At 42.0% G+C, this 16,274-nt stretch overlaps 1 protein-coding gene across 1 annotated transcript in view; it reads left to right on the forward strand.

The window, feature by feature from the left end:
• LOC113423051 (gamma-aminobutyric acid receptor subunit beta-4) overlaps window positions 1–15,894 on the forward strand; it is a 45,605-nt gene extending 29,711 nt beyond the window's left edge. The window contains exons 5-9 of the mRNA XM_026684275.2: window positions 4,255–4,337; window positions 6,278–6,415; window positions 12,282–12,434; window positions 14,133–14,389; window positions 15,444–15,894. Coding sequence (XP_026540060.2) covers window positions 4,255–4,337; window positions 6,278–6,415; window positions 12,282–12,434; window positions 14,133–14,389; window positions 15,444–15,821 — 1,009 coding nt within the window. The 3' untranslated portion in view covers window positions 15,822–15,894. The remainder of the gene's footprint in view (window positions 1–4,254; window positions 4,338–6,277; window positions 6,416–12,281; window positions 12,435–14,132; window positions 14,390–15,443) is intronic.
• The last annotated feature ends 380 nt before the right edge of the window (window positions 15,895–16,274 follow it).

Consider the following 16,274-nt stretch of genomic DNA (forward strand, 5'->3'; position numbering starts at 1 on the left):
TCAATTGCAGGACCCTCATCCAAGTCCTCGCCAGACTCCCTGATTGGTCCCCTTTCGTCTTCACTATCCAATACCTCTGCTGTCTGCACCGGCTGCCAGTGAACCACAACAGGCAAGGGGCATAGGATTCCAGCCATTGCAACTAGAAACACAATCATCTAAGGATGAAAGCAACTCTTCACCGGCCAGATCAACATGAATGATAGAGTGAGGCTTCATGCAGATTTTTCAGAGCTACAGAATAAATTTCCAGGTACTTTTGTTCTTGAAAAAAGTGGAAACATCTCTTAGAAGGTTGTGATCAGCAGAGCCAGTTAAGAGTTTCTTTTGCATTGATGATGTTCCTTAGTTGGGTAATGCAATGTCTGCAAGAAAACAACCATGTTTGGAGAGCACCAAAGACCCCCCACGGTTCAACCATCAAATATTCTCTTCTATTGGTTCCATTTCTTGTTATGAAATAGCTGTTTGTACTGACCTCTCTATGCAGTAATAAAAGATTACGAGTAGAATCCATAGGAGGCTCTTCCTTTAAAAAAAAAAAGCATGGTCAAAGCTCCCTTGGCTTCAGGACAATTTTAACTTGTACCAATTGAGTTCTGTAGAAAAGCTTGGAGAACATCACTGCTAAGTATGTACTGCAAACCTGGGCTACCTCTATTGCAAGACATCTACAAAAACTAATATGTGAAAAGCCTGGTGGTTTTCTGGGTGGTAGTTGATCAAAGAGCAAGGCAGTAAGACTAGGAACAAACTCACTCTGAAATGCCTCCCCAACCACAGTTTGCTGTCTCAGCCCCATCTGACTCCTGCTCAAAAACTAATATGTGGCACAGACAGAACCAGCCACAGTTACCAAGTTGAAATTTCCATGTCTTCTGTGCTGGTAGTAATAAAAATGGAAATATTCAGGATCAATGCACAAAGTGCTATTCTTCCAGACAAGCAATAGCTCTTCTGAAGAAGATACCTCTGTGTGCGGATTCATGCAACTGAGCCAAGACTTTAGTTCCAGAAGTCTTCTTGTGCTACTTATCAGAACTATAAGTGTTAGACAACCTATGAATGCAACAGAAGGGTTACTCTGAACTGCCATTCATCATTAGCCATCTTTATAAGCACCAGATTTGTTTTATCTGGATTTAGCTTGAACAAGTCTGATTCTACTTAGGTGACATCAGTTCAGGCTGGAGGCAGTTGCTCCACTGCTTTTTGGATAATGCCTATTTTAAAATGCCTATTAAAGCCATGGTGATGATAATAATACTGAAGGACCCACTGCATAGCTCCCAAGATCACATAACTTCATCACTGATCTGCTCAATGAACACATGCACTCTTGTGCACTCACCCACTAATTCATTGGAACTTTCTCTATGAAGTATATGCCGCCTGTTTTTAAACTCTGGGGCAGAGTTTAAAAACTATACCCACAAGAAGGAATTCTTCTGATCACTTTTCAAAGGAACATCATTCAGCCAGGTAAACAAGCCACCTCCATCTCATAGTCACTACAAGAATCAGGTTGGAAAGGGCAAAGGCAAGAAATAAAAGGGAGGGAGGACATTTTTTTCTAAAAGAAAATGAAACTGATGCATCAGTAATGGTTTCTTTAGCACCATTTCAAGGTACCATTTCTATCTCCGTTGTCGCAATGAAGCAGGTGGGGCCAAAGCTTCTTGGTTACCCCAGATAAATCATTCAGACTTCCCAGAGCAGTCAGTTCCCAGCATCGTGTCACAGCTCTTGGAGACAGGGAAGAATAACTAAGAAGTTGGTGCTGTCCAAACAACCTCCTCACTTGCTCACAGCACAGCCTGAGGGCAGTCCTGAGAAGTGACTTGCACCAGAGTAACCCCAACGCTCCATCCTCCATCAGGATAATGTGGGAGCTTCATCCCTGGAAACTTTCAAGAAGAGACTGGACTGCCATCTGTCAAAAATGCTGTAGGGTCTATCTTGCCCCAGGCAATATTTATCTTCCCAAAATACCTAGGATAAGCAGCTAAACACTACAAAGGCTTCCATGCAAAGTTTCTTTATTGGATTATATTAGGCATCCTCAAGGTATAACTCACAGTTATGCTGAGATTCATCTAATGTCCAATCTTTGCATTGTCATCTTCATAGTGTGAAAAGATAGTTATCTTCATCACATAACGAGACAGCAAGGGAAGACTCCAGCATGATGTTGGGTCCAGGCAAGAATGACCAAAACTCCCCCCAGCCCAACCAGCGGTCAATTCCAATGACCAATCAGGATTACAGATGTGACCATATGACATGAACTACATCTCCCATGAGGCATTAACTACCTTTCCCATGAAGCATTAACTACATTTCCCATGAGGTATTCCCTTAAGGGGACAGCTCCCATTCCCAAACTAAATATGCTGTCTAACCAGCACATTATATACTGTTTAACCAGCACAGGTCTGCTTCGGCAGGGGAGGTTGGACTAGATCAGGGATCGGCAACCTTTTGGACCTCAGGGACCACCAAACTCATAATTTTAGATCCCAGGGACCACTAACCGGTTCTGTGGGCATGGCCTAATTTGTGGGTGTGGCTTGGTGGTCATGTGACTGGCTGGGCATGGCTTGTATGTAAATATTATAAATATTTATATAAATATTGATTATTTTATAAAAAAGAGCAACTTTTACCCAAAATCAGGCAAAGCAGGCAGATTGAGTTGCTCACAGAATCACAGATTCATTCAGAGATCTATCTATCTGCCATTGGCTAGCTCAGTCTGTCACATAAAATTTGCTTGCAAGCAAACTCACAAAATTAACTCACAACACACCATGCATGTAAATATTGAATTTTTTTGTAAAAGAGCAACTTTTACCCAAAATCAGGCAAAGCAGGCAGATTGAGTTGCTCACAGAATCATTCAGTGATCTATCTAACTGCCATTGGCTAGCTCAGTTTCTCAAATTTGCTTGCAAGCAAACCTTCAGTCCTAAGGGAGGTTCGGCTGTGCTGAGCTGAAGATCTAAAGACTAGCTAGAAAGCAAGAAATCCAACCATTTCCTGCTTCCTAGCTAATCTAAATCTCCCGGCACAGCAGAACAGATGATGGTCGGAAAAAGGAAAAATAGCAATTTAGTAGGCAAGTTTACCAGGTAAGGAGTGAGTGGGTGTGGAGGGTTCCTGCGGGCCATGTGGGTGGTGCAGTCTTGTGTTTCTGCGCAGCCTGGATTAATTGCTTTGTGGGGGTGTTCTGGGGGTGAGATTTCTCTGTGGCCCACCAAAATTTTCTCATGGCCCACCGGTTGGCAACCGCTGGACTAGATGACCTACAAGGGCCCTTCCAACTCTGTTATTCTAATCTAATCATCCGATGACCTCAACTTCTACCTCCTGCATGGTCTTTCCCAGCTCTGCCAGCCAATCAGATTTCTGGGATTTCTCACTTTGTAGTCCTCATCTTGTATCAAAATTTTTGCTTTCCCATTGTTTAGGGTCCCTCTTCTCCTGAGGTTGTGCTCCTTCTTTTGATCAAATTCATAACACAACTACATCCCATCCTTTTGGCAGCTTTGCGGGGCACAAAGGCATCGCAAGGATGCCTCATTCTGACTCCACATTGCTCTCCAACGCTCTGGAAAGCTCTGGAATCACTTCTGTGGCCTAAAATTGGTGTTCTTGAACTGGCTATTGATATTTATGGATCTGCAGCTGCCTTTCTGTGGTAGTCAAATGCAATTGTATAACTTGTTTATGTGATTTGGGGGTGGATGATTTGAGGGATTTAAGACTGTGGTTGGATTGCAGTGCATTTACAAAAGCCATGTTTGGACAATCAAAATGCTTGATTAGATTTGGTTTCCATATTCCATTTGAAACTTAATTTTGTTTCAAGCCAACTGATCTTTTCTGAAGAGTTCAGATGTAGGCGTTTGCATTTAAAAAAATAACAACATATAACTAGATTTATTTCTAAGCTTTGACTGTATTGTAACAAACATGAGTGTCTCTTGTTCACTTACTGATTTTCTTCTTACCTTTTCTTTCTGACTCTCCTAGCTTGTTTTGGTAGAGTTGCTGGGCTGGCTGCAGTGAGTCACAAATTACTTTAAATTGTACAGTTGATGCTGTGTAGCACAGCCGGTCTCTTCCTCTTATCCCCCACCTCATGTACACTCCTATCCTACACTCTCTTTTTGGTTGTCATGGGAACAGCAACCCATCATGTTAACTTTCTCTTTCTCCCTTCCTTCTTTCCTCCCCCACCCCTCTACCCAGAATCACTACCACGGCTGCTTGCATGATGGACTTAAGGAGATACCCCCTCGACCAGCAAAATTGCACTTTGGAAATTGAGAGCTGTGAGTACCAGCTTGGACTGGAATGGGCTCCCTAGTGAGTTTGAAGAGGAACATGGGGTGAGGGTGGGTGGGTGGGAAGATTCTTCTTTGCCTGCCTGCCTGCCTGCCTTTGACACTTACTCTGCCATGGGAAATCTCCTCCTCCTTTGCTCGCAGAATGCTATTTTGTCTCCTTTCCTGCTGAGTAGGACTAAGTGGGGTTCTGATGTGGGCATCTGTCAATTTTCTACAATCACACCTTTTAAAAGGGGGTGGGATTTCCTCCCATGGATTCGAAGCCAATCACCTTTGAGTCTTGTGTGTGTGTGTGTGTGTGTGTGTGTGTGTGTGTTATTGCAAAACGGAGGTGCTGGATAGTCTTCAGGGTGCAGAAAGTGCACACTTGCCCGGTGGCACAGAACACCCCCACCCACCCATCTTAATGACCTCTTGCAATTGGGAGGGAGACTTTTGCTGCTTACAGGAGGGGGGGGATGTTGGCTAGCTGCCATCCGGGCAAAGGAGTCCGTTATGGCTTTTCCACTTCCGGCTGGATACACTCGGCCTCCTGGGACCCGCCTGAAGCTTCGGCGGAGCGGAGAGCGCGAGCCTCCCGCATATCCTGGGCAGAGGTGGTATTCAGCAGGTTCTGACCAGTTCTGGAGAACTGGTAGTGGAAATTTTGAATAGCTAGGAGAACCGGCAAATACCACCTCTGATTGGCCCTGCCCCCATCTATTCTCTGCCTCCCGAGTCCCAGCTGATTGGCTGGGTCTTCTTTTATTGCCATGCACAGGAGAACAGAGCTGGAAAGCAGGTTGGTGGGGTGGGGAGGGAATGGAGATTTTACAGTATCCTTCCCCTGCCACGCCCATCACAGCATGCCAACCAAGCCATGCCCACAAAACCGGTAGTAAAAAAAATTGAATTCCACCACTAATCCTGGGGCTCAGGATCATTGCCACCGAGGAACTCGCCCTTCGCCACACTCCTCTTCCTCGGCCGCGGCTGCCAGGGCCTTCTAGCCGTTTCCCCCTTTCCCCGCTGGGCTCAGGAGGCAATGCTGAGGGTGAGGGCTTCTCTCTTTCGTCCCCCTCGTCCCAGGAGAGCCACATTCTGACATTGTGCCCACGAGTGAGGCGGCAGCGGGAGGCGCAGAAATCTGATGGCGCACCTTAAAGTGAGGCTCGCTGTCCTTGGTGAAAATGCGCTTGATGGCCGCTCCCCCACCAGGCGAACTACTGTAGTATCGGGCACAGCCGGCCTTGGAAGCTGGGACCACCCTGACTCGTGCGCTTCAGTCCGCACTTTGATGCAGGCGAGGCCGCCCAAGAGGCGGGGTGAAAAGGGAGCCAAATTCTTCTTGGGATTCCAGAGAACCAGGGCAGCTCTAACTGGGATGAGTGACCCTCCCGGTTGCGGAGTAAAGTGTGCGTGCCGGGAAGGCAAAGGAGGCAGCCCCTTACACACCCGTGTGCGGGGACATCCTGTAGTTGGATGTCATTAATTAGAATTTCCAAACCTTTCTCATCCTTCCCACTCATTTGAGTGGGGAAACCCCTGATCCCCCCCCCCCACTTTCATTTAGGAAGTGGAAGGTGCAATTCCTAGGGCTGGAGCAAGTTTAGAGGGCTGAGTTTGTCCTCTGCATTTGTTTATTTTGTGTGTGTTTGTGTGGAGGTGACTTGGAAGACAGCTTCCCCAAACCATTAAGGCTAAGATTTCCCAGGAAAGTATGAGAGTTGCAACAGCTTCTTCATGAGGAGAGAAATATGCTTTCATTTTGCAGAGGAATTTATGTTTACATTTGTGACAGCTATTAAGTCCTAGTAGCACTCATATAAATCAGCAATATGATGCTAACTTGTGGCCTGTGCGTCTGTGGCTCCCACATCCTCTGACTATTCAGAAATATGCTGCAGGCTTTGCATTGACTTTCCCTGTGCTCCACTTTTCTCCAGATGGCTACACAGTTGATGACATCGTTTTCTTTTGGCAAGGAAACAATTCAGCTGTGACAGGGATGGAGGTCCTTGAGCTGCCCCAGTTCACCATCATTGAGCAAAGACTTGTCACCAGAGAAGCAAAGTTTACCACAGGTGAGTTCCTCCTTCCTTCCCTCTCATACAATTACTCAGGGCATCAAGGCCTTGGTGTAAACACCAAGAGAATAATTAAGCACATGATGCAAAAACTTAGCTCCCTAGAATAGACTTCATAGTTGAGGAACAGCAAAGGGAACAGACTCTGTTACAGTGGCATTGGGCTCACGCTTGGATGTCCTGAAGACCAACAGGGAGAACATTGTGTGATGTGTAGGAGCAGAACATGACTTGATGGCACACAGTCCATCGGTCTTGGGCAGACATTTTCCATCGAAGCAGAAGGGAGCAGGTAATAACGGTGCCTAACTCTTCTCCCCATTTCTGATTGCATATGTTTCTCTCTCTGTTGGTCCTGCTTCATAGCATAGGTTCTCCTCTTGGATTTTGTCTGCTGTATTCCCTGAAAGCAGATACTGACCAATCAGCCATAGATACTTATTCACTTTCTCCTCCTCCCACAAAGATGTATGAAACACAATTCAAGACTTCAAAAGTAGCATAACCAGCACAGAGCACTGTGCAATGATCTTTGGATCCGAGATTTAAGGAAAGCATAGAGAAAAAGAAGGTGGAAAAATGAAAAAAAGGGGGGGGAGAAAGCTCAGGTAGGCATGTTGAGGAAGGGAAAGTAGTCACTGAAAAGAAGAAACTGTGGAAAGGAAGTATGGAAAGGAACTGGTGAGTTTTGTATCCAATTTATGATGCATGCTTTTATTTGTTCAGTCTCTATGTCTACCTGAATAACAATTTATATATATGACCTAATAGGTAGTCTTTATTCTGCATAAGCATTTCAAATTTTGTTTTTTGTTTTTTCTTAGAAGTTCTTCTTTGCTTTTGTGGTCACTTTTTATTGTTCCAGCAATTTGTGGGTACATCAAACGTGGCATATTCTCCAAGTAGTTATTCCTGTTTATATATTTTATTTATTTATTTATTTTGTCAAGCAATTATAAGATAACAGGTATAAGTATAAACATAGCTATGAATAAATGAAATGGATACATATAAGAAAAATAAAAAGAAACAATAGGACAGGGATGGTAGGCACGTTGGTGTGCTTATGCACACCCCCTACAGACCTCTTAGGAAAGGGGTGAGGTCAATAGTAGACAGTCTAAGGTTAAAGTTTTTGGGGTTTGGGGAATAAACTACAGAGTCAGGTAGAGTATTTCAGACATTGACAACTCTGTTGCTGAAGTCGTATTTCCTGCAATCAAGTTTGGTGCGGTTTACCTTGAGTTTGTATCTATTGTGTGGTCTTGTATTGTTATGGTTGAAGCTGAAGTATTCATTGACAGGTAGGACATTGCAATGTATAATTTTATCTACTATGCTTAGATCGGACCGAAGGCGGCATAGTTCTAGGTTTTCTAGATCTAGAATTTCAAGTCTGGTCGCATAAGGTATTCTGCAACGAGTAGAGGAATGGAGAACTCTTTTGTGAAATATTTCTGGACTTTCTCAACTGTATTAATATCAGATACATAATGTGGGTTCCAGACTGATGAGCTGTATTCAAGGATTGGTCTAGCAAATGTTTTGTATGCTCTAGTTAGATGTGTGATATTACCAGAGAAAAAGCTACGTAGGATTAGGTTAACAACTCTTAATGCCTTTTTGGCTATGTAGTTACTGTGGGCTCTAGCACTTAGATCATTAGAGATGAGTATTCCAAGATCCTTGACAGAGTTTGGATCATCAACAAGGTCTTGACTATTCAGCTTGTATTTTATTTTCTGATTTTTTTTGCCAATATGTAAGACAGAGCATTTATTTGTTGAAGTTGCCATTTGTTTGACCATTCTGATACATAGTCAAGGTCTTTTTGAAGGGTAGCAGTATTGTCTGTGGTATTGAATAGCTTTACATCATCAGTGAAAAGAACGCAGTTGCTCTTAATATGATCACAGAGGTCATTTATGTAGAGTATGAAGAGAGTTGGTCCTAGAACACTGCCTTGGAGACACCACTGTTGACAGGTGCAGAATTTGATTGGATGCTCCCAATTTTGACCATTTTTTGTCTGTTTGACAGGAATGTTTCTATCCAGTTATGCAGGTGTCCAGAGATACTGTAAGATTTTAGTTTTAGGAGTAGTTTGTCGTGTACCACTGAATCAAAGGCTTTACAGAAGTCTGTGTAGATTGCATCTATTGCTTGCCCTGATCGAGTTGTGTAGTCCATATGTTTTTGCAGTGTAAGAGTTGCAGATTACAGGATATGATATGATTATTATGATGATTTTTGTGTGGACGTATGTTGAGACAAAAATCAATCATGTTATGGTCACTGTTGGAAAAGGGTTCTTTAATTTGTATTCTGTAAATTGAATTCAAACTATTGCAGAAGATGAGATTGAGGCAGTTGTTGAGTCTAGTATTGTTGGTTACTATTTGTTCCAGTCCCATATTTGTTACAGCATTGTAGAAGATTGCATGTATGGGTTCAGTTTTGCATTCATTTAGGGTCCAGTTAATATGAGGTAGATTGAGGTCACCAAGAAAGATAAAAGCATATGGGCAGGATGTTGCCCATGTTAGTAATGAATTTAACTTGTTTACATGTTCGATATCATAATCAGGGGGTCTGTAACATAGTAAGAATTGAAATGTGATATTTAAGGACAGTTCACAGACGATGGTCTCCGGAAGGGCAAGCTCCTGGGTAACTTGGATGTTTTTTAGATGTAGGGACTTTTTATAGAAGATAGCAACACCACCTCCTCTATGGATTTCACGATCTGATCGGTAAACACGATAGTCTCTTACTGTGGTAATGGAGTCAGGGAGAGATGTGTTGAGCCATGTTTCACAGACAAATATGATGTCGAATTTAGCCGTATTTAGTAAGAGGAGAAATTCAGGTATTTTATTTACAAGGTTTCTTGCATTGAGTAGCTTGTATTTAAGGCCAGTTGTAGTTGGAATAGAGGTAGGTAGGGGCATGCATGCCTAGTTTTGAGTGATGGTGGATTGGATGAGGTAGGGTTGGATGCGGAGTTGTGTGTTGTGTGACTTTCTTTTGAAGCAATCAGCACAGTAGTCAATGTACAGGTCCTTTTCTTCATTGTCTAGACGTTTTTTGAATTCTGTGCGGAGAATATAATCTGCTCATGGTATCTTAGATAGCATTTTTATGAAGTATTATTTGGGGCCATATTTCTATTCTGAACTATCCAAATTTGTAACTTTTTTCATTTATTTCTAGAAGTATTTGTAGCACTGTGAGGGTTCTTTTCTAAAAATTGGACATACTACAATATATATGATTTCTGTAGAAAATAGTTCATTATAACACACACCTTTCCTGTTCCTCTGGGTTAACTTTGCTGGGCTTTGCAAGTTAGTATTGCTGCATAAATAAGTATTTGGTGATTAGTCCTTACTAGAATAGAATAGAATAGAATAGAATAGAATAGAATAGAATAGAATAGAATTCTTTATTGGCCAAGTGTGATTGGACACACAAGGAATTTGTCTTGATGCAAATACTCTCAATATACATAAAAGAAAAGATACATTCGTCAAGAGTCAAGAATCATAAGGTACAACACTTAAAGATAGTCATAGGGTACAATAAGCAATCAAATCATACTAGGAAACAGTCAATATAAATCATAAGGATACAAGTGACAAAGTTACAGTCATACAGTCACAAGTGGGAGGGGATGGGTGATAAGGAGTAATGAGAAGATTAACAGTAATAGTAGTGCAGACTTTGTAAATAGTTTGACAGTATTGAGGGAATTATTTGTTTAGCAGAATGATCACTTTTGGGAAAAAACTTCTTGTGCCTAGTTGTTCTGGTGTGCAGTGCTCTATAGCATCATTTTGAGGGAAGGAGTTGAAACAGTTTATGTGCAGGATGTGAGGGATCTGTAAATATTTTCACTGCCCTCTTTTTTACTTGTGCAGTATACAGGTCCTTGATTAAAGGCAAGTTGGTAGTAATTGTTTTTTCTGCAGTCCTAATTATCCCCTGAAGTCTGTATCTGTGCTGTTGGGTTGCAGAACCAAATCAGACAGTTATAGAGGTGCAGATGATAGACTCAATCATTCCTCTGTAGAACTGTATCAGTAGCTCCTTGGGCAGTTTGAGCTTTCTGAGTTGGCACAGAAAGAACATTCTTTGTTGTGCTTTTTTGATGACATTTTTGATGTTAGGTGTCCATTTTAGGTCATGTGATATAGTAGAACCTAGAAATTTGAAGGTCTCTACTGTTGATACTGTGTTGTCTAGTATTGTAAGAGATGATAGTATGGGATGGTTTTTTCTAAAGTCTAACACCATTTTTACGGTTTTGAGCTAGTGAATAATAAACAATGCTAACATGGCAAAGAGAGACACACTTTGGGGAGGGAGGGAAAAGAAGAGGCTCTGTGAAATATGAAGGTTATGAAAAATTGCTTCTGCTAAGTTCACTATGAAACTATGTGATCGAGCTTAGTTTTGGGGGAGGAAAATAAAGGGGGGGGGGGAATTGTGCCTCTGCCTACCAGCGTCCATCGGTGTCCTGTCAGTATGTGAGAGAGTTGAAGGCTGTTTGGAAACTGAAACATGGAAACTGAAACAGTATTTGCTTTGTGAGCAAGAAGGAGACAGTAAGGAGCCTGGGTGTGACTTAGCTCAACTGTTCTGTACTAAAGCTGCTTGGTACTGTGAAACTAAAACTGAAACTGAAACTCCTCTCCTCTGCTAGTGTTTTGCATTTGGAATAGATTTATTTTCAGGTGGGGAGGGGGAGGAACATATGTGCCAAATTTCAATTCTGTAGGCTTTACGGTTATGGAGATTTTGTGATGGTGCATGAGTGCAGAGGTGGTATTCAACAGGTTCTGATCAGTTCTGGAGAACCGGTAGTGGAAATTTTGAATAGTTTGGAGAACCGGCAAATACCACCTCTGATTGGCCCTGCCCCCATCTATTCTCTGCTTCCCGAGTCCCAGCTGGAAAGCAGGTTGGTGGGGTGGGGAGGGAATGGAGATTTTACAGTATCCTTCCCCTGCCACGCCCACCAAGCCACACCATGCCCACCAAGCCATGCCCACAGAACCAGTAGTAAAAAAAAATGAATTCCACCACTGCATGAGTGGTATTTTTATATATATAGATTACTACAGTTCCTATGCTGCCCAATTACAGTACTGTAATATTGCAATAAATGTCATTCAGAACCTATACCATCAATTAAAATCCATACTGTAGATTAATGAAGTGCATAGACAAAAAAAATAAACAACTAAGATTTATTGTTTCATTGCAAGGACTATATTTGAAAACAGTTAAGTTACAATAAATACAAATGCAACTCCTTTTGTCTCAAAACATGGTGGCAGATAAAAAGAGTTTTAATTGTCAGTTGTTCTTCTGATGCTTAGTGGCCCCATTTTCTGAAGAGGGATTCCACTGGTCTCTGCAGGAGCTCTGAGACTACTTTGGATCATATCTCTCTCTCTCTCTCTCTCCCCCCCCCCCCCCCCCCTCCCTCCCCCCCCCTCTCTCTCACACACACACTTTGGCAGAGCATTGCAGGATTTTATAATTTACATGGCTGTGAAACAGATGGTTACTGCTATTTACACAACTGGGACCCTCATTGCTAGAAAGGGCTGGAAGGACATAGGAAGAATAATCTTTGCTCATTCAAGCAGAACAGAAAATAGACAGTTGGATTACAACTTTCACTTTATATTGCGGCTGCTTATCTGTCATCTAGATTTACTTACCATCTATTGGAAAGTGTATAATGATTACTTTGATGTTGAGTTCTGTGCTGTGAAAAACTAGAAATTTCCACTGAGATGATTCCAAGATCTCCTTCTCATTATGTTGTTTTTTCCTCTTGTCCATTTGATAGGTTCCTATCTTCGCTTATCGCTCAGCTTTCGAATAAAACGGAACATTGGTTATTTCATCCTTCAGACATACATGCCTTCCATTCTCATCACAATTCTTTCCTGGGTCTCTTTCTGGATCAATTATGATGCCTCTGCAGCCCGGGTTGCCCTAGGTAGGTCTACAAATTGACATCGACTTGAGACTGAGTTGGCTACAACAGCAGAAGAATGTTTATCATGAATGTTTCAAAAAATTGGGAAAGTTTTCTAAAGTTATTATTAAGGCATTATTGACATGCCGGTACTTACATTGCCGGTACTTACATTGTGGCAAAGAAATGTCTGTTTTGTTTTTCACAGATTGTTTCTTGGGGATGTAAGTACTGGCATGTCAATAATGCTCTTTTCTCAGAAGTTCTGCAACATCTATTTATTTTGTCTATGTAAATTGAGAGGCTAACCCAAATAAGAAGATGTTGTTCAACTTTGAAGCCGGGGCCTTGGCTATCATTAATAAACCATCTACCTCTACAGGAATCGGGCATTTGATTAAGTAATGATAAACAATATTTCTCCCTCACAACTAATTATAGGAAACAATATGACCCTACCAATTTTGTTAATTATATCTAGTATACCCGCTGAATTCCCTTCTAAGTATGAATACCAATCTTCAGAGTTATTTTGTTATCTGCACAATCACTCAGTTTTGTAATAAGTAAAACCTGGGGCAAGTCTGATTTGGGTAAGGATAAGGGCTGGGGTTATAGTTGGTCAAAATATTACTGGGACAAGAATTAAAAGAATCTGGATAAGATAAATGGTTTTTCTAAAAAAAAAAAGTGAAATATCAGTTACATTAATATTCTTGATTGCCTTTTAAAAGAATGAATCCTGGAAATTAAACTTGTAAAGATTTGAACTTCAACAATTCAGATTATTATTCATATTTTGGTTCATCACACGGTCAGCCAGATGTTCACACTAGATTTGGCATTCTTGTCTACCTGTTGAGCTGGGATAGGCAGATGTGGATGTTTGATGGTCCTAAAGGTCTCGTCTCTGGATGGAAGCTCTTCTGAGCAAAGCCACTTTTTGTAATTGACCGATGGTGATTTTTGTCAATGCCCGTGGTGTTTCAAGTGGTGCTCCATTTGATTAATAGCATCATTGCTATTGTGTACTGTCTTGGTTTTTCTTTTGCCATTTCTATTTGCAAGTATTTGTATTTTATTATTCTTATTTTGATTATTATTTTGCCCAGTTCCCAGAAATTCTGGGAAGTTTAAAAATGTTTTAAGACATTAAAAACACAAAAAGCAACAAAAGCAAGGATAAAGATAGCAGGATGACAAACCAGGTGGGAACAAACTAAAACAACCTAATTTAAAAGGAGACTTCAGTTCATTCCCATAAAAATGCCAAACCCAGTCTAAACACCTGGCTAATTGTTCCACCAACCACAATAATATGCCACTCAACTCCCAGCATCTCTGCATCAATGTATACTCAAACCCACAAGACTTGTCTTGCAGATCTTGTACAGTATTGTCAAGTGGATGACAGAGCAACCTGGGATGTTGTTACAGTGACTATTTAATCCAGAATCTGGGCATAAAAAGGGCAGGCCACATGGCCCCTGAGGAGAGGCACTCCACCCAGGAATCAGCTTTCTTTTGCAGAATTAGTGCAGGCTTTTCACACAATCATCCCTCCCTGGTGCCCTGTGGGTGTTTTTTTTTTAAATTATTATTATCTCCAAAAATATTTTCAAAAAGTGCTGTGCAGCTGTCCTTTCTCCACTGAAAATCTTTTCCTGACAACAATACATTTGAAAGGACTAAATGTGTGCCTGAACTCTCCCTCCACAGGGGTCACCACAGTCCTCACCATGACAACCATCAACACGCACCTCCGGGAAACCCTGCCCAAAATCCCCTATGTCAAAGCCATCGACGTCTATCTCATGGGCTGCTTTGTTTTCGTGTTCCTGGCGCTCCTGGAATATGCCTTCGTCAACTACATTTTCTTCGGCCGAGGCTCCAGGCAGCAGAAGAAACAGAGCGAGCGTCTCAACAAGATGACTAACGAGAAGCACCGATATGAGGAGAAGCGGGCGAGAGAGCAGGTTGGTTGCTCTCCTCATGGCAGATAGAGAGCAAGGAGGAGGATCTTGAAGGTTACGTTTTCCTTTGACAAACATTTATGCAATTTATTATTAATTCCAATCTTCAAGTAATTGTTATCTTTATAGAGATAAAACATACATATACACATTTCTTAAATATGCCTTGTAGCATTCCCACAGTTTAGTTTCATCCCAAAGCTTTTATCACTTTTATTCTTCATTCTGTTCCTCTTTGGGGTTTTCTTTATTACCGTCTATTTTTCTCTTGATAAAAGTTATACCTTCCTCATTTTTTGTGACAATCTTTTTCTTAGATGCAGGTTTTCAAATCCAGAGTCTCTTTCGCTTGGTCCTTCCACTACATGTCTTCCTTCTTCGTACTTCTTCCTGCCACCTACTTCCGTGGCCTCTATAATTCTGTGGCTATAATTCTTCTCACTCTTTTCCCAGCAGCTCTCATATCCTTTTTCCTTATCTCTATTTTTCATTTGCTCTACTGGAAGAGGGATCTGTTTTCTAATATTTGTTCATACATAATGTTTGCTTTCTCTGCCTGCAAACGCTTTATAGGTAGTTCTTAGATTACGACCATACATTCACTGACTGTTCAGAGATGCCAGCGCTGAACAAATAGTACTCACATCCAGTCCTTGAAGTGCCAGCCACTAAACCTTCCTCGTGGCCACGTGGTTTTTGACGCTCCCTGTTGGCTTCATATGAGCAAAGTCAGTGGGGAAGGCAGCAGGAAGGCAGAAGTCACGATCATGTGAGGTCTTCTCTTAACCACCGACAGAGTCCTTAGATTACAACAGTAACCAGGACTGCTGGAATTGCCATTGCTAAGTAACATGGTCAGATGGCATCATTTAGCAATAGAAAATCTGGACTCAATTGTCCTTGTAACCTGAGGACTACCTGTACTTTCACACTTGATTCTTTCCGTGCAAATTTGTGAAAAAGCTGGTCAAATAAATGTATCATTTATGACATCAACACCTGTGTTCAGATATCATCCATTGTACAGATGGAATGTTAATCTTTGGCTCTTTTTCAGGTGGACCCTTATGGCAACATTCTTCTCAGCTCCTTGGAAATGAACAATGAATTATTAGCTTCTGATATGATGACCTCAGGAGGAGAATCACGAAACTCTGTCATGTCCTTTGAAGGATCAGGAATCCAGTTCCGCAAGCAGCTGGGACCCCGAGATGGTTTTGGGCATCACCCACCGCTAGAACGCCACGTCCCACTGACCCACCATGCAGCAGCCCGTAATCGTGCCAACTGCCGACTCCGCCGACGATCGTCCAAGCTGAAGCTCAAAATTCCTGACCTAGCAGATGTCAGCACCATTGACAAATGGTCAAGGATCATTTTCCCCATCACTTTTGGATTCTTCAACCTGGTTTATTGGTTGTACTATGTAAATTGATGCCTGCAGACCAGAGAAAGAACACGGGAAGACACTCAGACTATGACAACAATACAGGAGTGTGGTGATCTTTGGGGTTTGGTTACTCTCTTGATTATGACCAATTTTTCACTCCATCCCCACCTTTGATTTACATTTCTGCAAATTGTTATTCCTCTTTTCAGCACATGATGCACACACAGAGTTTGTGTGGTGGGCTATGTGGGTTTGTTGAAGGGGGAGAGCATGGTTTTCAGGGATTTTCCTACCTTCCCTCCCTCCCTCCCCCTCTCTCTTATGCTTGAAATACTTCACCCCCACAGATGGGTAGGGGGGAGATAATCTCTATCTCTTTTAATTCATTATTGCTGCTAGTTTAGTTATTAGGGTAGTCTGGCAAAAGTTAGCTTTACAATGTGTTGGCGAATGCCTGGCCATCAGTTCCCTTGACTCACAGATTTTGCAGTTCCTTAC

Source organism: Notechis scutatus, chromosome 10 (genome assembly GCF_049901735.1).
Source record: "Notechis scutatus isolate UNSWTSFEM ecotype Mainland chromosome 10, rNotScu1.2, whole genome shotgun sequence".
Lineage (NCBI taxonomy): Eukaryota > Metazoa > Chordata > Lepidosauria > Squamata > Elapidae > Notechis > Notechis scutatus.